The sequence below is a fragment of the Penicillium cosmopolitanum genome (genome assembly GCF_028827165.1).
Source record: "Penicillium cosmopolitanum strain IBT 29677 chromosome Unknown utg000003l:1.0-3747932.0:1.0-3751027.0, whole genome shotgun sequence".
Lineage (NCBI taxonomy): Eukaryota > Fungi > Ascomycota > Eurotiomycetes > Eurotiales > Aspergillaceae > Penicillium > Penicillium cosmopolitanum.
In genome coordinates, this window is record NW_026622673.1 from 1,441,611 (window position 1) to 1,463,940 (window position 22,330).

At 48.2% G+C, this 22,330-nt stretch overlaps 12 protein-coding genes across 12 annotated transcripts; 9 read left to right on the plus strand and 3 right to left on the minus strand.

Annotated features, from left to right (window-relative positions):
* Window positions 1-280: 280 nt before the first annotated feature.
* N7509_000586 (Con-6 family protein) lies at window positions 281-640 on the plus strand (the record flags this gene model as incomplete). Its single annotated transcript, XM_056625223.1, has 2 exons — window positions 281-357; window positions 442-640. The coding sequence occupies 2 exons, from the start codon at window positions 281-283 to the stop codon at window positions 638-640; spliced, it is 276 nt and encodes a 91-aa protein (XP_056493805.1).
* Window positions 641-801: 161 nt separating this feature from the next.
* Window positions 802-1,457, minus strand: N7509_000587 (uncharacterized protein; the record flags this gene model as incomplete). Its single annotated transcript, XM_056625224.1, has 2 exons — window positions 802-1,149; window positions 1,209-1,457. 2 exons carry the CDS (start codon window positions 1,455-1,457, stop codon window positions 802-804), a joined length of 597 nt encoding a protein of 198 aa, XP_056493806.1.
* Window positions 1,458-1,876: 419 nt separating this feature from the next.
* On the plus strand, window positions 1,877-2,437 carry N7509_000588 (transcriptional regulator family TF; the record flags this gene model as incomplete). Its single annotated transcript, XM_056625225.1, has 2 exons — window positions 1,877-1,893; window positions 2,026-2,437. The coding sequence occupies 2 exons, from the start codon at window positions 1,877-1,879 to the stop codon at window positions 2,435-2,437; spliced, it is 429 nt and encodes a 142-aa protein (XP_056493807.1).
* Window positions 2,438-3,451: 1,014 nt separating this feature from the next.
* Window positions 3,452-4,009, plus strand: N7509_000589 (phosphoribulokinase/uridine kinase family protein; the record flags this gene model as incomplete). Its single annotated transcript, XM_056625226.1, has 1 exon — window positions 3,452-4,009. One exon carries the CDS (start codon window positions 3,452-3,454, stop codon window positions 4,007-4,009), a length of 558 nt encoding a protein of 185 aa, XP_056493808.1.
* Window positions 4,010-5,104: 1,095 nt separating this feature from the next.
* On the plus strand, window positions 5,105-5,623 carry N7509_000590 (uncharacterized protein; the record flags this gene model as incomplete). The annotated part of the gene is made up of 1 exon (XM_056625227.1): window positions 5,105-5,623. One exon carries the CDS (start codon window positions 5,105-5,107, stop codon window positions 5,621-5,623), a length of 519 nt encoding a protein of 172 aa, XP_056493809.1.
* Window positions 5,624-7,251: 1,628 nt separating this feature from the next.
* N7509_000591 (F-box protein) lies at window positions 7,252-8,930 on the plus strand (the record flags this gene model as incomplete). The annotated part of the gene is made up of 2 exons (XM_056625228.1): window positions 7,252-7,792; window positions 7,858-8,930. The coding sequence occupies 2 exons, from the start codon at window positions 7,252-7,254 to the stop codon at window positions 8,928-8,930; spliced, it is 1,614 nt and encodes a 537-aa protein (XP_056493810.1).
* A 366-nt stretch (window positions 8,931-9,296) lies between these two features.
* N7509_000592 (translation initiation factor eIF-2B subunit family protein) lies at window positions 9,297-10,944 on the minus strand (the record flags this gene model as incomplete). The annotated part of the gene is made up of 2 exons (XM_056625229.1): window positions 9,297-10,758; window positions 10,814-10,944. 2 exons carry the CDS (start codon window positions 10,942-10,944, stop codon window positions 9,297-9,299), a joined length of 1,593 nt encoding a protein of 530 aa, XP_056493811.1.
* Window positions 10,945-11,334: 390 nt separating this feature from the next.
* N7509_000593 (uncharacterized protein) lies at window positions 11,335-12,258 on the plus strand (the record flags this gene model as incomplete). Its single annotated transcript, XM_056625230.1, has 1 exon — window positions 11,335-12,258. The coding sequence occupies one exon, from the start codon at window positions 11,335-11,337 to the stop codon at window positions 12,256-12,258; it is 924 nt and encodes a 307-aa protein (XP_056493812.1).
* A 557-nt stretch (window positions 12,259-12,815) lies between these two features.
* N7509_000594 (uncharacterized protein) lies at window positions 12,816-14,403 on the plus strand (the record flags this gene model as incomplete). Its single annotated transcript, XM_056625231.1, has 4 exons — window positions 12,816-13,672; window positions 13,733-14,140; window positions 14,198-14,339; window positions 14,392-14,403. 4 exons carry the CDS (start codon window positions 12,816-12,818, stop codon window positions 14,401-14,403), a joined length of 1,419 nt encoding a protein of 472 aa, XP_056493813.1.
* Window positions 14,404-14,844: 441 nt separating this feature from the next.
* N7509_000595 (cytochrome P450) lies at window positions 14,845-16,622 on the minus strand (the record flags this gene model as incomplete). Its single annotated transcript, XM_056625232.1, has 4 exons — window positions 14,845-15,960; window positions 16,033-16,242; window positions 16,327-16,355; window positions 16,415-16,622. 4 exons carry the CDS (start codon window positions 16,620-16,622, stop codon window positions 14,845-14,847), a joined length of 1,563 nt encoding a protein of 520 aa, XP_056493814.1.
* Window positions 16,623-17,581: 959 nt separating this feature from the next.
* N7509_000596 (uncharacterized protein) lies at window positions 17,582-19,260 on the plus strand (the record flags this gene model as incomplete). Its single annotated transcript, XM_056625233.1, has 3 exons — window positions 17,582-17,775; window positions 17,836-18,285; window positions 18,354-19,260. The coding sequence occupies 3 exons, from the start codon at window positions 17,582-17,584 to the stop codon at window positions 19,258-19,260; spliced, it is 1,551 nt and encodes a 516-aa protein (XP_056493815.1).
* Window positions 19,261-20,378: 1,118 nt separating this feature from the next.
* N7509_000597 (uncharacterized protein) lies at window positions 20,379-22,163 on the plus strand (the record flags this gene model as incomplete). Its single annotated transcript, XM_056625234.1, has 1 exon — window positions 20,379-22,163. The coding sequence occupies one exon, from the start codon at window positions 20,379-20,381 to the stop codon at window positions 22,161-22,163; it is 1,785 nt and encodes a 594-aa protein (XP_056493816.1).
* Between the last annotated feature and the right edge of the window lie 167 nt (window positions 22,164-22,330).

The following is a 22,330-nucleotide window of genomic DNA, read 5'->3' on the forward strand; positions in this document are numbered from 1 at the left end:
GGTGGATCATCCGGTCAGTCTCATGGATTGGAAAGCCCAGCGCCATGTCCTCGGCATCGCGAGAGTAGAAGCTTTTCTGGCGTCCATGGCGCTGGGATGGACTCCGGCGATTTGCCAGCTCGACGTCGCCATGACGCAGGTCCGGGCCAGAAGCCAATTGTAAGCGATGGAACTTGCCCCAGACACCTTCTGTTCACTAACTGGATAACCCGTATTGAGTTTACATTTGATTGAATATCACAGATGACAATTTAATCATCGCGATCAGTAAAGACCCATCATGTCGAGATCTCCAGCAAATGACGAAGTTGACATCACCGCCGAGGAAAGGATCAGCGCGATGCGTGGTTATCAATCGTGAGTACCTGGGGGACACAATAGGATCCGCTGCAAGGTGCAGTGATACTTGACCCCCGATCGACAAGCTAATCACAGAACCAGGGCGCTGAAAAACCCCCATGTTTCAGACACCGCCAAGCGAGAGGCCAGCGATTTGCTCAGCAATGAGTTGGGCTGGGATACACCCCGACATGAAGTTCATGCGCCAGGCGACCATCACCCGGCGAGTATGGAGGCTAGCACACGAGCCTTGAACCCGCACGGCATAGCTCATAATGAGAAGCGGGGGGCAGAACTTTAACCAGCCGAGAATGGATGGACAGATGAAAGCGCAGTTGTATTGATCCCCCTTCTGCCTATAATTGTGTGCATGTATTGTACGAGTATGTTGCGCACATGTAAATATTGCCAGGCTGAAAAAATCTCAACTTGGACTAAAGTTAGCCTTCATCCCAATCAAGTCTACTCCTCTGGACCGGGCGTCGGGTAGAGTTCAGGATCGGGCCACCGGCGAAAGAAATCCTGCAGATGATCCAGTGGGGCCGCGATGAGCGCGGTGGCCGCCTCGTAGGGCGAACGACCTGGCAGCGACGGATGGGCACGCGTGGGTGCAAACCATTTCGTGCGAGTAAACCGGCGGGCCAGACGTTGACTCTCCTCTGATGTGATGGCGGATTCCAACCTGACCAGGTCCAGAGTCTCCTCGGTGTGGATGTGGGCGGCGAGATCATCCATCAAAACGGTGATGGTGGGGATGAAGCGTGGGTCGGAGCAGTGGAGATCTTGGAAGATTTGGAGATTTTCTTTGATCTGCAATTGTGAGCAGAAGTAAGGAAGAGAAAGAATGAAACCAGTCCAAATCTACTAACCTTTTGATGTGGGTGGTATTCGTCGTGGCGGTGTTGTTGCTGTTGCTCATCCACTGGATCGTCACGTACATTCTTCTCGATGGCCGGGAATAGCACGAGCTCCTCTCCAACAAGATGACGGGCCAGTTCCCAAGTAAATTGGTTCTGATGGCGGGTTTGTTCGTCCTCATCAGCGGCATCAACAATGCGGCGGTAACATAAGGCCAGCTCACGGTGATCGGCGCGGATGATATTGGCGATGCGGTCCATTTGGTGATGGTGATGGGACAGAGGAGAGATCCGGTGAATGCGAGTCGAGCATTGGATGGATCTGTCAAGAGTTTCAGAGTATGAAAATGTGAGAGAGTATGAAGTATGGAAAGATGAAGTGGAGAAGTCCACGGGAGATGAACCCGCCAAAGAGAAAGAGTCACGCTTTCCCTCGAATCAGCAGATCAGCCAGTGCCAACACTCCCCCATCACACATCACACACACCACACACCAACACACACACCTCCAAATACTCCAAGGCCATGTCATCAGACTCCACTGGAATGCCTGCGCGATTTACTAAAAAACTGCACGGGGTCCGGGTCCTCAATGGCTTTACCTTCATCCAAATGGTGCCCACTTCTTCTCTTTGTTACCCCTCCAGAGCAAACAGCAGCAGCAGCAACAGTCAACCGTCATGAGTGTTGCCTCAAGGTCAGTTTCACTAGATGGAGAGGATCTGTACGGACTATTCCCTACTTGCGATCCCTTCACTATAATCTACCTCCTCACTGTCTTTCCTTCCCTCCATCGCCCTGTACGGACTGACTGACTGACTATCTCCAGACTACAACCCCACGGGGAGCAACCCGCTCAGAATATCCAGACCGTCTCTGTCCAGACCAACATGCCCTCGGGAATATGTGGACGACTCTCTCACTGGCTGTGGCCGACGTGGTGGGGCCCTCCCTGTGAGCCATCGACAACTCCGCGCCCAACCCGCCAGCCTTACGACTGCAAGGCATGCCGCGAATGGCATGTCGTTTGCGATCACGCCAAGCCGCAGTGTTCCCACTGCTGCCAGGAACAACTCCTATGCTTTTACGTCGATCCCACAGCAAAACCGAAGATCAAACGCAAGCCAAAGGCAGATGTCCCAATTCTGAAGCCAATACTGCCCCCGTCTAAACGTTCTCCCGGAGGAGAACAGACATCCACTCCAGAGCACAGCAACAACATGATCCATGACCTCTTATGAGTTGATATTCAACCCCAGCGTATACGACATTCAACGACTCGAAAATCTGACGATGCATATTATTATACCACCATATTTGCTTGCTATGCTACTCTCTGGCGGACGCGAGCATTCTCGAAACTCGCGAGACCGAGCCGACTCGGAGTGCCTTTGGAGGGTTACTTCACGAGCAGAGTTAGAAATCTATATTACCCTCCCTTCCCTCTCCGCTAAATTGCGGGGAAATCGGGTTCCCAGACCCCTCCTCTCCTCTCCAATAATAAATCACCCGCTCTTCCAACTTGGGGTAAAATGGCGGGGCCACCAAGACATCCACCTTCGGCGTCAGGGACCAACAACGGCGAGAGCAAAACCTCTCTCCCCCTCCACCCCGCCCTGTTCGATCAGATCGGCATCTGCAACTCTGTAGTCTATTGTAGAGTATCTCGGGCTGCCGACTCGGATCAACACCGATAGCATGCCCGTCGGAGGACACTCGTCCGTGGAGCACAGTCGCCCGGGGACAACTCCACCATCTTCTACATAGCGATCCCATTCCCCAGATAGATTGAAAACCTATCCAGTACTGTTGAAGTGTAGAAAAGCTTCACATACCAGTCCAATATGATTCTTTGAAGAAGAGTTGCCGAGCGGCACCGTAATAATACCTTCAACCTTGAAAATCTACAAGTATAAGTACTCTACTAGTTATATATTATACTAGTACTACTGTACAGCACGAAACACATTATCCAGCCATCAAGTCTAAGTTCGACCCCGGGAGTTGAAATTCAGCTTGAATCAAGGTGCGTTCCAGACTCCCCTTTACTTCAAGGGTTGATCACAAAGGCTAACAGCCATAGAGTTCAAAGATGGACGCCGAATACCACCGCCTGGCGGAAACCATCCGCGATCAAGCCAACATTTTCCCTCAAACCACGCTACATCGTAGCCATCGCGGGAATCCCCGGCTCAGGCAAAACAACCACCGCGGCAGCCGTGGTAAATCATCTTAACAACTTGAATGAGCCAAATATGCAAGCCGCTCTACTCTCAATGGACGGCTTCCATCTCTCCCGCCGCGAACTTGATGAGCTCCCGAACCCCAAAGAGGCACATATCCGACGCGGCGCCCCCTGGACTTTCGACGTATCCCGATTTGTAACATTCATGCACCAAATACGCCAATGGGCCGACAACACACCCCTACCAAAAGAAGGAAAGTGGCCATCCGACCACGTCCTTAGCGCACCGACGTTCGACCACGAAGCGAAAGATCCCGTTGAAGAAGGCATCTTCATCACGCCCGATGCATCAATCATCATTGTCGAGGGGAATTATCTCCTCCTCGACGAGCCAGGCTGGCGAGACCTCGCGACGCTCTGTGATTATCGCATCTTCGTCGAAACGGATCTTCTAGAGGCGCGGGATCGGACGGCGAAGAGACATGTTCAGGCGGGTATTGAGAAGACTCTGGAAGATGGCTATCGGAGGGTTGATACTAATGATTATCTTAATGGGATTTCCATCCAGGAAAAGTTGATTGTTCCGGATATTGTTGTTAAAAGTGTTTCTGTTCATGCGGATGCATAGGCATCGAATTAGCGTTGCTATGATTACCTGTTTCCTCACAAGACTGCACAATCCCAATCATCTGACGTGAGGCGATTTGCTTGGAATGATGTTTGAGACCAGAAAGAAGCTTGAAGCATAAGGCCTCCCATATTGCACTCTTAATGACAAGAAGGCCAAACTGCCAAGTCTTGGGGGCGAAATGTTAGGATAAGAAGTAACCTACCTGTCAAGCCTGCCTTCGCCACTTTAGCTCATAGAAGGGGCTGAGTGGGCGCTCAGATAAAATGCAGGGTCCAGGCGCCATTTTATTCTAACGGAATATCGCATGAGAAAGGCCATTCACTCCTGCCAGAAGTAAGACATCCTGCATCTTTCTCCTACCGGATGGCCCCGACAAGTTTCTGCAGACTGGCTATGGCAGCTGTGGGCAAGCCAAGCCTAAGCACTAGCCCTGAAACAGTAAAGGCCACTAAGAAAAAAGGGGGCTGAGGGAGGGTAACATCAATGATTGGCCAGAACGTTTTATATTGAGAATGGGTATCCGGGGACACCAGCGGAGCCGCCAGAGCTGACTTCCAGTATTCAAGTTGCATAGTACTAGTAGAATACCAGTATGTCTTGATTACATTTTGCGAAGGGTTATGATTGTACTGCCTCGGCAGAAATTTAGTTTATCTATAGGAATCTATTAGGAGTTGATATATTTTTGGCAGAGCTTTGACCAGGGCTTTGAACAAGGGCAGCACTTGATAGTTCAGTATTTGTAAATTGAATCTATTTGGGGCCAAAAAAGTGAAGTCAGATACCAAGCCAATCCTGGGGGCGAAAGGCTGAAGCGGGCCGATATATCGCGTGGTATTGGAGCATTAGAGTCCCGAGGTCATTGGGTTGTGGGTACCCATGTCGTAGGACAAGTCCCGTCGAGATATTCGGGAGAGAGGTGGCGCAGGTTCTGTCCAAACACCTGGGCATTACCGTGAAAAATTACGGGCTGTAGAGACCAAAAATTATATATAAAGCCCATCAATCACCCCCTTTCGTGCTGATTTGTATCTTCATCTTCACTCTTATCCTCATCCTCAACCTCAGTGAATCAACACTCAAAGTTCAAAAATGAAATCCTCTATTCAGGTCCTTGCGGGCCTTGCCCTTTTTGCAATTCCTACTGTTGTGAACGCAGACTGCAAGCTCAACAACAAAATCAAAGACGACGAGAAAACCAGCGAAGACCGCTCCGAGCTGTGCCTTGCCGAAGGCCCCAACAGATGGACCTTTGCGATGCAAATCAGCCAGGTCAGCGTCCCTACTTTTGACGGTAGCAACCCATTTGCTGGAATCTCTGGCTCTAAGGCCTTTATTATTTATGACGATGTCTGCAAGCGTGCTGGTGTCTATTCCCCTGATGAAGAGGGCAACGACTGCGGCATTCCTTATGTTATCGAAGAAGAGTGGCTGTCGGATAAACTCACTGTTACCAACATCAACTGGGATGTCGCGGACCCTTTCTTCAAGTTCAACTACGCCGGCAGTGATTACCAGACCGGGCAGGGTTGGAATATATGCAGTGACATTAGCTCGGGCCTGCGTGCAGAGCAGGCTTGTCAGGCTACTTTTTCCAACTGGGTGGGTTAGATGGTTGTTGCTGCGTGGCTACTATGAGGCTCTCATGTGATCAACCAAAGGTTACTAGTACTACAGTAGCCAGTTGTATACTTGTAGTTCGTGATGGAAGTGGGAGCTGCTTTAAGGAACTTACTGGGTGTTACTGCTCTATCTCTTGTTTTATAGTGCTTGCTAGTTATATGACTGCTTCAAGTTGTTTGTACTACAAGTGTGAGAGTCAAATCTACACTGTATTATACTAGTAGTAGTATAACGATACGAACCCACCTGGGTAATGGCTCTACTAGCTGTGTTGAACTAGATTATAATCGGGGAAAGGAACGAGATTTTGTCTTTCAGATTTTAGATAGTCCGGCCTATATCTGATTCAATTGCTGACGATGTAACGAACCGATGTTGTTGGAGTTACGTGCCCGATTATATAACCTGTGAGGATGCTCAGATGCTCACAGATCAACGTACAGCGTAGTATACGAAGCAATGAATCAGTTGCGGTTCGACGAAAATAATAGCTCGAGGAGAAGAAGCAGAAGGAAGAAGCTGAGATGAACTAGATACATGTAGGCATGGATGCCTAGTGGATACCGCAGGGTCAAGGAATTCACGAATGGTAGCAACACCAGTTCGTTACAGGTCAAGATACATAAATACGCCTCCCGGCCGTGCTACATCAACAGCTGCCATCTTGACTAGGGAAACCCTATATCCAGATATAGCTGCCGGTGCAACAGATCAATTGAACGTATCAAGAAGTCTGTAGGACTTCTGGTTGTCGAGATAGAGCAGTAATTCGATTTCGCCAAGAGATAGTTGTCCGATACGTACAGGCCCAAAGGGAAATATACGGATTAAGACCTTATGGAGGGTTGATATCCCTATACAGCCTTAGACCCTCCGCTACAAAGCTATAAACAAAAAGAAAAGACACAGCAACACATCTTTACTCATCTTAACTAATCCGCAGACCTATCTTTGGTAGCCTGTAGCACGTGCACATCTCTCGACGATAAAAATAGGAAGCCAGAACCGACAACATGGCAGCATGAGCTTCGACAATATTTATCATCGCAGCTCCCCCTAATTACGACTCAGCCGCAACACCACTACCATATCTTCAATCCTGGTGCGACGCCCACTTATGTAGCTCAAGAGTCTATTCGATTGTACCATGTCCAACTAATGTTTGAATGACTGATGCATGTTCAAAAGACTGGTGAAAGCCTCGATGATATGCGAGGGAATTTTTCCACTGCTTATGGCTCAAATATTATAGCATGTTGATTCAACTGAATGCCTATTAAACACGTCTACCGACCCAATTAGGCGTTGGGAATCGCCGCTGTCATTGATTTTCACCGCTCAGGATTTCCCCCAATGCGTCAGAGCATGTGTATATCTTCTCCGGTACCTGGCAAGCCAACGCGCCATTCTCGGCAATTCTTTTGGTAGGCGGTCATTTTCTCTTCCCACGCAATTATGCAGATCAGTATTGTCCATGGCCCCAAATGAGGGCCCGGGGCCGCTACTGCAGGCGGCTCGCGGCCCCCACCTGGGTGGAACATGGGCAAATAGTGGGACTTTGCCAGTTGCCGGGGTATAAAGCGGCACTATACCCCCGACGGATCTCCGTCAACCATATGTCATGGCTGGTGCAAGCCTCACCCCCCCTACCCTTTGAGCTATGGGACTGCATCGCAAGCTATCTGCCAAATGCCGATATCAAATCTTTGCGCCTGACATGTACCCAAGTCAACAACGCAGTCCCTCTTCGCATTGACCGAGTTTTTCTTTCCGCCAACCCACTTAACATAGAGGTATTTCGCAAGATTGCCTCACATGAGAAGTTCCGCCATTCGGTGACCGAAATTATCTGGGATGAAGCATGCTTGCCACGGGGTCCACAGCGAATAGATCAAACTGGCGAGGGGCACGAATTACTCTCGGACGATGATGAGCCTGATAACACCAGAGAGTGGGCTCAAGTTTATTCTGACTATTTCAGAGAGAAGCTGATGGAGCAACATCAACTTGAAGAAGACAACGGATGTCCCAAATGGTTCAAAGACGCCTGTCAAGAAAATCTCCGCATTCTATTGAGCCGCAAAGGAGCCGATGTTGACAGCCCGGAGGGCAGATTCTCGCCCAGCCTCCGCTGGGGCAGTGCTGGCGGCATTATCAGTATTTGCTGGGTCAGCAAAACGATGTGCTTGCCGGAGATAGCGATTTCGAAGCACTTTCATTAGGTGTGAAGCAATTCCCCGCTCTGAAAAGGGTCACTATCACACCTGTGGCCCACGGACACCTCTTCAACCCGCTTTACCCGACCCCAATGATTCGCGCATTCCCGAAGGGCTTCAACTACCCTATTCCGTGTGGCTGGCTGTACAATAAATCTAGACACGGACCTGCGACTGCGTATACGTGGAACCATTACCCTGAACTCAGAGAAAGATACCGCGGATTCCGCACTACAATGCGTGTGCTTGCCAACGAACCAAATTCTGTTTCTGAGCTTATGATGACTTCCAACTTTCTCCCTACAGGAATCAACTGCACAATCTTCGACGAGCCCTGCAAAGAGTATGATCATTTGGTCAAGGTGCTTAAAAACCCGGGCTTTCGCCGTCTGGATCTCTCACTGCTCGTTGGTGGGGAGGATGATGCAGACCTCGAACCATGCTGGAGATCTTTGCTCAATGGTCGTCTGCGCTGTGCACTTAGTGGCGCAACGAATCTCGAGGAGCTTAGGCTGCACATAACTTACGATCAGGAAATTCATGAGAATGGATTTTACCCACTGATTCCTCTAAATGACATTGTACCTGTGGAATATTGGTCGAGTCTGCGTCACTTTGAACTGTCTGGCTTTGTTATCTCACAGGATGATTGCGTCTCCTTCCTCAGCACCCTGCCACCCTCTATTCAATCCATTGAACTTAGCATGTTGGAATTCTATGATGACAATGCTGCGGACTGGTATATCATGCTCAAGAAGATCCGGCAAATGGTATCCGAGAGCACGTCGTGGAGAGACTTGAATGCCGCCTCCAGGCCCAGATTTACGATCGGAGTGCCAGATGCAGTTGGAATGCCTGCCGAATATGGAAAGGGTAAATGGATTGAAAAGGAGGTACAAGATTTTGTCTACAATGACGGGGAGAATCCCATTAAGGAATCAGACCCCCTTGACATCCCAAAAGGGATTGGTATGCTGAAAGATGCATTCGATGCTGGTTTCCGACGCCCAAATGTGGAATCGCGTGATTTAGAAAAGTTGAAAATTTGCAAGGAGAATTATGACATCTACGAATACTGAACTGAGCTTGCTCATTGAAGCAATAATGCCCACGAGGAGAGCTCAAGCACAGATGGGCCTCTTTCTCCTCCTTTGCCACAATGACATTGCTGTTTCCTCCCACAATAGCCAATTCGACTACTTCCGGATCTGGTCAATTTGGTTAGCATATCTGAAATCCGTTGTCTCCATGTACTCACTGGCTGTAGACTTTGCGGGACTTTGAGTGGACGACGGTTGTGGCCACATGATCAGGTCTGTGACTTCGACAACATCGGTTCGTTATAATGACTATCCGTTCTATCTATACCATAACTACATATGGGAGCTTACCTCTCTTCCTTTCCTCGGCTTTATTACTTTTGGTCAATATCACATGAACTTATTTCATTCCGAGTCCTTACAGACAACACACCCGAAATACCTATCAGCATTATTCTTTACCTCGTCTGCCTTCTTCCGAATGTCAGCCACAGAATATAAACCATGTTCACACAAATAACCATCAATCAGACCAGCAGGAACCCATTCAAAATATATGTTGTTAACGATAACACGGCAATTCGCTGTCTTGGGAAGGGATCCTTGAACCCCTTCATTGAGTAAATTGATGCCTCTCACGCCGCTGCCAACCCAAGGCGTCGTAACTTCCACGGGATCATTATATTCTTGTTCCCCCTCATGCTCTAACTCGACTGGCCCAGCGATTTTGTCCACTGCGCTTAATATGAGTACTTTCACGCCGGGGCTGATATGCTTCGCACTGAGAACAGCGGGTAAAGATCCAGTCTTGTTACTAACCCAGCCAGATGACGAAATGCTATCAGCTCCAAGAAGCACAAAGTCTACCTCGGATGCAGCTATAGCTGCTGATGCATCGGTGTAGATCGTCAACTTGAGATGTCGATCGGACGCGGCTAGGTGCTTTGATTGGAATGAAGATAGCAGCGTCGAAGCCATAGTAGGCCCTTCGAATAGGGGTCGAGACTCTAGGATACGTAGATCCAGATTTGATATCGACAGAGATGAAAAGGCATCGATGATACTGTCGCGGATTGTAGAACTGGCAGATAACGTGAGGATGGTGAGGGTGTCTCTGTATTCTCGTTCTGCAGCTGGGAGAAGGCTGTCCTGGAGATACTTGGCAAAGTTCTCCTTAATTCGTATTGGGATCTCCCGGCGCGCTTCCAAGTGGTGATCAACCATTGCCAGAACACGGTCCCACGAGGACTCATTTTCCAGCGTTGGAGGGAGAATAGTTTCGATGTCGGCAAGAAGACCGAGGAATGCATTGAGTGTTGCCGAGCCCATGCTTTCTCGCCCATTTTTCCATAGATGCCATGCTGCTGTGCGTGTGGTAATCCACCAATTCCTATCCCCTCGAAGATGTACAAGGACATCCCGGAGTGCTGTCACAGCAATGGAAGTCAACTCGTGGGATCCGCTTTGGTGGTCTGTTTTCAATTGATAGAGGCCCGAGCGAAGGGCTGCACTTGCTGCTGAGTTCATCTCCATTTCGAACCAAACTCGTTTAAGACTCTCAACTAGACGGGGAACGCCATTGAATGTCTCGTCATCGGGGACTTTGTTCGGATCGTACCAGTCCCACCCGTCATGCTCCCAGTCTATTTGTATTTTGTTTTGTGCCTCGAGCCGCAGTTGAAATGCGAAGGGGTGAACTGTCCATTGTCGTCCCGCTGAGATATCATCGAAGGTGAACGGGTTGCCTTCTCGCCACAATGTCACTTCGCGGGCTGTCAGGCGTGTTTCCTCCTCGAGTTCTCTCCATGCCGCTCGGACTGGTGATTCGCTTTTCTCGATCGTTCCCGATATGGGAGCCAGACGACCTCTTGATTAAGTAGGTCTGGTTAGCTAAGAAGACTTCCTCTGCGCTGTGAACTGACTGGTATGATCTAGTTTGTTGGCTCCGTCGGAATAACGCGACCCGCAGGCTATCGTCGGTCCCAGTGAAGATGAAGGAAGAGACGACGGATCGTTTCTGTAAGTCAATGCTTTCACTTTGCTGTGCAGCCATGGCTTAAGCTTTCATGATAGATGTGAAAAGAGTGGAAAATCCGGGGTGTGCGGGGGAAGTGAAGATGGTATGTCATGATCACATCAGCCCCGTGATCGCCCAGTACCTAATCATGTAGCAGTACTTCGGATAGGCGTGTGCATAGGAACTTGCATTTCTTTGCCAGATTTAGTAATCTCGCCTTAACCCCTTATAGTCAAGAAATTTGACTTCATCGCCCGGATCCTGTGCTTTTCGTATTGTTGATCTCGTATTGTTGATCTCGAAAGTTTGGCATTGCGGAGATAAGCGGTGTTAAGACTGGAGCACTCGTATAAGTTCAAGCACCCACGTCCGATCACTGGCAAAACCACTCCACCGATTCCTCTTCTCTCCTATTTCATCTCCAATATGTCCTCTGTCATTGTGTTCGGTCCGACCGGTAGTGTTGGGTCTGTTGTGGCCATCACTGCCCAACAGCTGGGAGCTAAGGTGTTCCTCGCAATGAGAGATACCACAAAAGCAATTCCAGGCTTGACCCCAGAGGCTGAAAAGGCAGGAGAGTTTGAAAGAATTCAAGCTGATCTCACCCAGCCTGAAAGCGTCACCGCAGCCGTGCAGTTGTCCGGAGCCAAACGTGCTTTCATCTACCGAGCCAACGGCATGCCCGACCACATGCGATCCACGTTGATTGCGCTCAAATCTGCTGGCATCGAATTCGTTGTGTTTCTCAGCAGCTACACCATTGCCGGGGACCCGCGTGACGTAGACCCCGAAGATATGATTCCATTCATCCATGCTCAAATTGAGATCAACCTGGATGAGGTCTTTGGCGCTGATCACTATGTTGCAATCCGCCCCGGTGGCTTTGCGACTAATCTGTTGCGCTTCAAGGATGGCATTGTTTCCGGCGAGCTGAAGATGTTTGGTCCAATGTTCAAAATGGATTTTGTCACTCCCGTCGATATGGGTCAAATCAGTGGGACAGTCTTGGTGCAAGGGCCTAAGAACAACCAGCGAAAGGTTTACGTCTATGGACCACAGATCCTCCCTCAAAAGGAAGGGGTGGAGGTCATTGCAAAGGTTTTGGGCAAGGAGGTCAAGTTCCTACCTGTCACCCCGAGCCAGGCGATCGAGCAATTTATGGCGTCTGGCGTGCCAAAGCCTGTTGCGCTGTATATGGTCGACAAGCTCGATAGCTCGGACAACGCGGACCAGGAACGTGCTCATTATGCGAGTGGTCTCGAAAATGTGAAGCTATATCTGGGAAGACCTGCAACAACTCTGGAAGCTTGGGCGGAGGAAATCAAAGATGTGTTCGAAGATCGTGGCTAAGTCCGTTAACCAGTTGCCCCCCCCCTTAATTTTACTCGGCGTCGTTCGCATTCCAAGGTTCCAAGATGCCGCCTCATTTAAAGACAAAGAAAAAAGTTCCGCGTTGGACCAAAGTATTTTAGTAGCTTACATATGTACATAACTGGTCGGTTTTCAAATTACATGCCACCGTTACAAGTAGTGGAACTGGGGGCCAAATACCAAATGGAATACATACTACTAGTACTACATCGTGATGAGACTAGTGTAAAATATCCCGCAGCCGCATTGTGGTGGGTTACCTTTTGGCTCCTCCAATTGGATGTTTAACCTGGTGGTTACAATTGCACGGAGTATCTTGTTTCAGGCGTTCTTACTGCCAAGATAGATTACCCAAACTTGAGCCCCTCTATTACCTGTATTTATTGTTTTCTTTTCTTTCTTTTTTCTTTTTCTTTTCTGGTCAACCCTGCATACGTGGTCACATGACGGCCCCCCTGAGCTCGCGCGATTGAAAACAATCGAATTTCTCCGATCATTTTGTGATTCAAGTTTCCTTTTTCTCCCAATTGCTAGCAATGGCCGTGTCACAGAGATCTACCGCTACTGCGGCTCCACCCGTCAATGGTGTCAAGGAGAACAACAAATCCAAGCCTGCCCCAAAGTTCAGAGACGGCGCGTCCGACGAGTTCGAGTTCGGTGGCTCAATTGGCGTATTGCTGCTGATGACTGGTTTTCCCATCATCATGTGGTACATGTGGATTGGCGCAACTTACTACGATGGCAAGCTTCCTCTGCCTGAGGTCGACCAGTCTTGGTCCGATTTTGGCCGCCACCTCTGTCAATTGGTCTATGAGGGTGCCTATCCCACCACCAAGGCATGGGTAATCTACTGGGTCTTTTTTATCATGGAGTCTCTGATGTACTGCTACATGCCTGGCGTTTCCAATTATGGCCGTCCCCTGCTTCATGAAAACGGGAAGAGGCTTCCCTACTACTGCTCTGCCTACTGCAGTTTCTATGCGACACTTGCAATTGTTGCTGCCTTGCATTTCACCGGCGTGTTTCCTCTGTACACGCTGATCGACGAATTCGGATCTATCATGACCGTCTCCATCCTGTCTGGCTTCCTGAACAGCTTCATCGTGTACTTCCAGGCTATCGTACGCGGGCGGACCCACAGAATGTCGGGGTCACCCATCTATGATTTCTTCATGGGCGCCGAGTTGAACCCACGCATCGGTATCTTGGACTTCAAGATGTTTTATGAAGTCAGAATTCCCTGGTTTATTCTGTTCCTGATCACCTTGTCCGTGGCAGCTCGTCAGTACGAAACCTATGGCTATGTTTCTGCTGAGGTCGTTTTCCTTGCTGGAGCTCATTACCTGTATACCAATGCTTGTGCCAAGGCAGAGCAAATGATCATCACAAGTTGGTAAGTCAATCTCAGATAAGATATTCTTTGAAAGAATTGGCCATTCTAATGTTCAAACAGGGACATGTACTATGAGAAACTCGGATTCTTGCTCACATTTTGGAATATGGCCGGTGTACCATTCTCCTATTGCCATTGTGCGCTTTACTTGGCCAACCACGATCCATCTGAGTATCGCTGGAACAGATTCGCACTGGCAGTGTTCGCCGTTCTGTACCTCTTCTTTTACTGGATGTGGGACAGTGCCAATGGCCAAAAGAACGCATTTCGTCATGAAGAGAAGGGTCAGCTTATCAAGCGTAACACTTTCCCCCAGGTACCTTGGCAAGCTATCAAGAACCCCAAGACAATCCAAACCGATGCAGGTGATCACATCATGGTCGATGGCTGGTTTGCGATTATCCGGAAGCCCAATTATGTGCCTGACATGTTCTTCTCTATGTCCTGGGGTCTCATCACTGGATTCAAGTAAGCAATTCTTTTCGCAAAAGCTATGGTCTGCAAATATTGACACACAACTTACAGGAGCCCATTCCCTTGGTTCTATTTCATTTTCTTCATGGCCATGATCATTCACCGTACCAACCGGGATATCAACCGATGCCGTCGCAAGTACGGAGAGGCCTGGAAGCGCTATGAGAAGGAGGTTCCCTATCTGTTCATCCCAGTAAGTTTTCAAATGATGACCAAGACAAGTTCTCTTGCTGACAGGCTTGCAGTATGTTATCTAGATGGCGCGTTAGCCATGCGAGAATGGTCAATATGGCTAATTCTTTGCCTCTTGTAGCAAATGGGCTCCTACGTTGGAGCCCTTGCGAACTCTTCTGTCGCCTCCTTCTGTCGTTCTTGACACCTGTCAGCAACAGCCCTTTTTCTATTGACGCTTCTTGAATTACGAGGCTGCTCTTTCAAGATCTTATACCTTATCCTTGGGTTTCTGATACCCAATGCTTTTCGCCTCTCATCACAAAAGCGATATTATTTGCATTGTTATCAGGTGAAGGATTGATAGAACTTTTTTTTAATACTTTAATTCCAACTCTTAGAAAGCTTCAGAGGTTTTACTAATTCAAATTCACGACAATGAATCTAGTGGTGCCATGATTTGTTTCATTCAAGTTTCTATGTGTGCTACTCCTCTAATCTCACATCTATAACCTTCTACCACTGTCCTAAGCCTGCGTGGGACGGCACCATGCATGCAAGTGTCTGTTAGGATAATAGGCTGCAATGCACTCTCGCCACACCATATCCTCGGGCGTCGTTCCGTCAATAGCCATATCAAAATTTCGGATCATAGTCGCAAAAGCGATATACATCTCTGCCCAAGCAAGGTTCATCCCGAAGCACATGCGAGGACCTCGACTGAATGGTACAAGCCAGTGATCCAAGTCACTTTTGTTATGAGATTTGGAGTTCGCCTTTCCATCCTCGCTCTCTACTTGCTCCTTGCTCTCTAGCCATCTCGCAGGTCGGAAATCCAGAGCATCTTTACCCCATACTTCAGCAGACTGGTGCACATGCAAAATTGCCATGCCGACTGTGGCTCCTCCCGGAATTTGCTGGCCCGATATGACGGCGCCAGTCTCGGGCACGACACGGGTTAGTGACACACCGGACGGGATAAAGCGAAGAGATTCTTTAATAGTCGCTGTAAGCAGTGGCAAGCTTTCGAGATCAGCTAGCAAGGGCTGCTTCTCGATGTCTGGCCAAACAGTCAGAAGTTCACTTCTGAGCATTTTTAGCAGGAGGGGATCCTGCATCGCATGCCAGTGACCCATGAGAAGCGTATCTGCCACTGTATTCGCACCCGCGAATATAAGTGTGAAACCCTCGTCATGTAGGGCTGTCATGTCCGGGACCTCTTTTCTTCGGTATGCCTGGGGATCGAGCATACGGTGGAATAGAGTTTGATGGGGCACTTCGTCGAGCTTGGAGGGGCAATTCAGAACAACCTGTAGCTGTTGCTGAATGAGATCGCGGACTTGATAGAGACGCGGAGCCAGCCGCTTAGCATCAGGAACGAGTTTCATGACTAGAGAAGGAGGGATGGCAAAAACCAGATCGCGAATCAAAGGGAAGTTCTTCAAGAATGGCAGCAGCTTCAGGCTAGCATCCATTGCTAAGATCAGCGGGTCGCTGAAGCCCGGTGCATCGGTCGCATTCACAGAGTTTCCAAATGTGAAGCACATGATGGTATCGAGGGTGTAGGACCGGAAGGCATAAAGAAGGTCGATAGAGCTCTTGGTTGCGTTGGTTTTGGTAATTGAGGAGGCGAGGCGGGTTGCCTGTGGTTTCAAGTGAACGTCAGTTAGTAGATGAAAACCTTTTTGCTGGATGAAGTGCAATAGCCCACTTACATTTCGCCACACAAGATGCTCCAGGTTCGTAATTGCCTTCTTGGAGAAAATTGGAAGAAGAACCTCCCGGCGTTCCTTTGCCTGGGCATATTTCAGGAACACGAAAGATCCAGTGGTGACACCGGGAGTTCGGTAGAGGCCAGGATCTTTGTCCCATCGCTTGCTACTGTTATAGATATCATGGAATGCGGATGGATTTCCGAAATGGAGCTAAAGGCAGATAACTCACGTTAGTGAAACGAGGATATCACAGATAGAAAGGGAAAACGAAATAAAGACTGAGTGGCATCCTACTTCATTTGGTCCAATCCGAACAATTTCACCTAGAGGTATTTCATTAATAAAGAAGAACACCTTTGATTGCTTTCGCAGTTTGTCTCACCATATTTCTCGTGCAGATCAAAGAGCTCTATAGCCAGCGTCTCTTGTTTGATAACTTCCTTGTATGCTTTCCAACCTGATGTAGCGCCGGCCATCCATGGTCCAGGGAACTTTCGTAGTGGGTGAAAGTATACATTGTATACTATGCGCCATAATCCCAAAAATGCCGCAGCTGTCAACACTGATAGGCAAATTAGTGGGAGTGCCATGGTGCTCGTGAAAGATTTTAAAAAGTAAGCAGTCCAAGGGCATGGGAAAAGAGACACATATTTAAGTTTCAATCCCTCAAGAATCCCTCCATGACAATATTACGAACCTCGTCGCCAATACCATACTTCTGGTAAGCCCATCCAAGGCGTGACGAGAGGGGCATTGTCGGGGCTACCACATGGGGGCCACATTATAAATGATCAAAAATAACGCTATGGGGCAGTAAGAATCTAGATTCTTGTATTTGAAGCATGATAAGCCGTCTGATGATACACCAAGGTGCATGAACAACTCACTCTTCCATACGACTGTATATCAAATCCAGTGTAGTTCTACTGCAGCTTGGTACATTGGTCCTAGATACAGACTACTGAACAGGCCTAGTTCGGGTCAAAGGATGTATAAAAGGCCACTTATCAGAGAACTATCATGGCCACGCAGCATGCTGCAATATCTTACGTGTTTTATGGGGCCTGTTTTCGGCTATAGAGTATACCAGAGAATTTTCTGATCCACTCGAGGGCCATTCAAAGCAGAAATGTCTCATGCAGGAGGTTTAGCCCGGCAAGACATGAAGTCTACAACCATAGTCAGCCGGTGGCCTTGGCAAAAAGCCACGAATGTACTCTGTAGTCCAATTAGCATATTCTTGGCTATAAAATGGGGCCTTGGTTGTATTCTATAAATCTGTTCTGTACGGTAATACGGTTGGGCATCCCCCGGCGACCACTGGGTTATGTACGTGTGATTACCGGGCCCGGCGGCTCGGCCAGACTGGTGGAATCAACACAGCCCGCCGGTCCCCCGGGCGAACAGAAATAGCCTAGGGCGTTTTGACTTGTAGAATTACCTTGACGGATTATCAATGATTTAGTTCATGCCAGCTAAGCACTTTGCGGCCGACGAAGAGTTGTAAAAACAGCAAACAGCGAGTCATCCTAACGACAATTACACGAGTATGTCGCTCCAAACTCTTTTCTTGGCTTTGCTATTTGCATGGCTTTTGTATGCTGCAATTAGTCGCAGGCTATCGTCAAAGACGAAAGAGGCTGCTTATTCCACCCCACCTATCTTCCCCTCCTGGATTCCCTTCGCAAGTCATGTTTATGGAATCGCAACCAAAGGTTCAAATCCCTACCTTTCGTCACTATGGTACGTACCGACCTTTCCCTCTGTTAAAAAAAGTCTGCTATTTACACAATGTCTTCACAGTTCGACCCAAAACTCGCCAATCAAAACTTTGAAACTCCCTGGAATGGACATGCATTTGGTTCACCCGCTAGATTCGGCTAGCATGAAACAATTCACGAGTATGCGTCACCTGAGCTTAATGACTGTTTTCCGTGTCGCCGTTGGCCCTTCAATGGGTCTTCTACCTGCAAGTGAGAAAGTCCTCACCGATCCTGATACTGGCGACTTCAAGCGAGGTTTGTCGAAGTTGTTCAACGGCGAGCTCAGGAAACTGGACAACCTTCGAAAATATGCAGGCCAAATGGATGCGATTATTGATAGATATTGGGATGAGGCGGCTCCAAAACATGGTTCAGTAACAGAAGTTTGCCTTGGATCTTGGACCTTTGATTTCCTTTCTCGCTCGATGGGCGGTGTATTTTGGGGCGAAGAAGGGCCCTTCGAAGAGAAAGAATTCCGTGATAATCTGAGGTACGCACAACTTGCTCGTCAAACTTCTCGAATCGGTTTCAAACTGCTAAATGCCTTTCTACACGCAGGATCTTTATTCAAAATTTAGAGAGTCTGCGCAATCCGATACCATGGCTGGTCCCGTCTGAGATTCGTTCAGCACGGAAATCTGTTCGTGAGAAGATTAGCCAAAGTACCGAAAATGAGAGTTACGGAAAGCAAGAGAAGCAGGGAGTAACACTCTTTGCGCAGCTCGCTTCTCTCTATGAGACCCTTGAGATTCCTCGCGAGGGATTTACTGACTGTCATCTGACAGCCATCGTCGGGCTGATGTCAAATGTCATTAACATCATGATATGGGCAATGTGTGAAGTCCTGGCCAATCCAGACCTTTTGACGTCCCTTCTCACTGAAATTGAAGCCGTTGTCGATGATCCGTCCTCAAGCATAAGCATCGAAGTTGACCATCTCCGGCGATCCTGTCCACTTCTAGTGGCAACCTGGTACGAGCTTCTACGCACGTACGGAGATGCTCCGGTCGCGCGCGGGGTGCATGAGAACAGTCTTTTTGACAATAAATATCAACTTGAGAAAGGATCAATTCTTATGACTCCAATCCATCTGCATAACTTCGACAGGGATATATGGGGCGAAGACGTTGAATTATTCCGACCCAGCCGATTTCTCCAGAAGGACGGGGAGATCAACCAAGAGCTGGTCAAACATCTCAACGTTTTTGGTCTGCCCGGTATGCACCAGTGTCCCGGAAGATACCTTGCTCTTAACTTGACCGTTGGACTTTTGGCGAAATCTCTCCTAGCCTTTGAATTTACGCCCACGCCTGGGGAGCCACTCGGGTGGGGAGTAGTACCCGCGCGAAAAGATACCATGTTGGGGTTGCCGGCTCTAAGCCACGACCCTACTGTTATTCTAAAGCGCCGAGAGGAAATTCAAGGTATACAGCTGGTATTTGATAATGTGAAACCAGGCTGGTAAAAATTGCAGTATTTATAATGAAGGTCTGTTGAGCTCGTTATGATGTATCAAAGCCGGGGTTTCAGGCATCATGATCATCTATAGATTGAGGAATGACAAAACATTCACATACGAAGCTTCGGTAATCCAAAGAAAGAAAACAAAAAATACCCAGAAACCGAGTTTACTAGTCTTTTCCAAAGACTCCTGCATCACATGCTTGCAGAAATCTCAGCATGGTCGATAGAGTGCTCCATACTTGGCGACAAGAAAAGGTCTCAAGACGAACAATGTTTTGTCATATTTTTACTCTACTGGTCGTAAGCAGACACTGCCTGAAGCCTAGCCCGTCACAATCCAACATCATTTATTGGCCAGCAATTCATGGTGGCCTTGGCCCCTTATTGTTGGTTACATCGGAGATAAAGAAGGCTTGCGGCCCCACTAGCCGCATCAAGCTGTGGGCCGGGTCACCTCAGATCTGACCTGCATGAAAGGCCCTTAAAGAGATCAGGTTCACTTTCACATGTATTGTACTCTTAGTACTCCGTAGGCCTGGCCATTTGTACGGAGTACCCAGGTCACAGTACCTGCAAGGTAGCTCCACTTGGGTACGCTTACCCGCGGAATTTAGTGAGCCAAGGCTGACTAGTAGTGTTTTGCTATATCTTCAAGTTGATAGTGACCGTACTAGTATAAGCTAAACATCACGATGGTGTATTTTATTGTGTTTTCTGTCTTTCTTGGATTTGGGTACATTCTTTTACCTAACTTAGGTCTGGGTATAGATCCTGTAATCATTCCATGTTAAGTACACATACAGGCTTCAATACAGCCCTTTCCGCATCATTTCTTCCGATCAGTACGTATGGCTATATTTCCACAAGCGCAGTACGGTGCTTACAGCTCTGTGTATTCAAAACGTAGGAAGAGTGGGGCCATAAAATTTACTTCCAAGGATGTAACGCCGAGACAGTAGGAGTTTCTTTCGATTTACTAACTGATGATTGCGTATCGGCTATAATTCCTATCATTCGTCTATCATTCGTTTAAGAGAACCCTAGAGAGCATGTGGACTATTTTCTACGCCATTCACGCTGGCACGCTGACCTGATATCTGCACCTGGATAAGTGAGAAAATGGAATTCAGCTTCGCAATCGTCAGCGCGTTGTTACTATTTTTCATCACGAACTACGCCTGGCGGCTAGCTCGCAATGTCAGCGCCGCTAAGGCCACCGGGCTGCCTTTCTTGATATACCCGATTGATCCAAGTAACATAATCTGGCTATTGACGACCGTCCCTTTACGGCCGTGGCTGAGGAGCATTCTCCCAACCCGGATATGGAATCGTCTTACGCTGACGATTTATGGCTGGGATTTTTATGAGAAGCGCCACCCCTTCGATGAATATGCAGCCCCTCAAGGAAACCCAAAGTCGTTTTTGGTCGCCAGTTGTGGGCCCTTAGAGCTCTGGACCGCCGATCCGATCGTCGCCACAGATGTCCTGCGACGAACAGATGATTTTAAGATGCCGCCGCTTGTTGGGGTTCTGCTAGGGCAATTTGGTCATAATGTTCTTACGACGAATGGGCAAAGATGGGCGAAGCAGCGTAAAGTTGTGGCCAGTGTGATCAACGAACGTATCTCCAGGACTATCTTTGATGCAGCGATATGTCAGACTACGGGGATGTTAGATGAGCTTCAGGTTTCTTCTACTGAAACTGAAGTTGAAAGGCGCTATATTGAAACGACAAAAATGTTTGATATGATCAAACGAATTACAATCCATGTTCTCAGTGAGGCTGGCATGGGTGCAAAGACACCATGGAATGGAAAAGATGACAAGAAGTCCGAATCGGGATTCAAAATGACATATATCGAAGCTTGCAAGATTGTCATGGAATCTGTTACTGGTCCGATAGTTATCCCAACGGGTATACTTTTGAACTGGCCATCCTGGATACCTGGACATACATTTATGAAACAACTAGGAATTGCTAAGCGCGAGTTCCCGATGCACACTGAAATCCTGCTTGATCAAGAACGTCAACGTATGTCAGGCAAGGATGCAGCTTCAGAAAAAAGCAACATCATGAGCCATCTCCTGCAAGCGTCAGATGAACAAACGAGCGAGTTAACATCCCTCAGCAAGGATGAGTTAAACGGCAACCTCTTTCTTTTTACAGCAGCTGGTTTTGAAACGACAGCGAATACTCTCTCATATGCCATAGTTTTGCTTGCTAGGTATCCTAGATGGCAAGAGTGGCTTTTCGAAGAGGTTGATGCCCTGCTTACCACAGACGCGTCAGAGACTCCGGAGTATTCTGCTGTTTTTCCGCAGGCATCGCGTCTTATGTCAGTCATGCTAGAGACACTGCGTCTGTACACACCTGTCGTTCATGTTCTCAGAACAAACGATACGATTCAAGAGATAAGGACAAGCAAAGGCATAATTGCACTTCCGGCCAACTCGTCTGTGATTATCAATCATATTGCACTACATCTTGATCCTGAAGTGTGGCCCAACATCAACCGCGGCTCCGATCCATCATGGGTCAATTCGAATGATGAAGGAATTCCCGATGAGACCATTTTCCGGCCTTCTCGCTGGATCAATCCTGTCGGGTCTCCACGTCGCATATATCAACCTCCAAAGGGGTGCTTCCTTCCCTGGGGTCAAGGTCCGCGTATCTGTCCAGGGCAGAAGATGGGCCAGGTCGAGTTCGTTGCCGTCATGCTAAAATTGCTCCAACAACACCGCATAGATGCTGTCCCGCTCACAGGAGAGAACTCGAGGGATGTTGAACAAAGATTGGATGAACTCTTGAGAAATAGCATTCCAAAGATGACTTTGATCATGGACGGAATTTATAATGTAGGTACGACAGGAGGTGTCAGAATGCGCTTGACAAGACGAAAATGAAGTCGAAATAGATAAGACAGAATTTTCAAGCAAAATCATCAACAGGACATCTATTTCAACAGTTGTTGATAGGCTGCGTCACGACATCTGCGTTGTTATGGCCTAAGTTGGCGTCCCAAAAGCTGTTTATTATTGACGAGTGGGGAATGGATTTTGGCTGTTGTGAT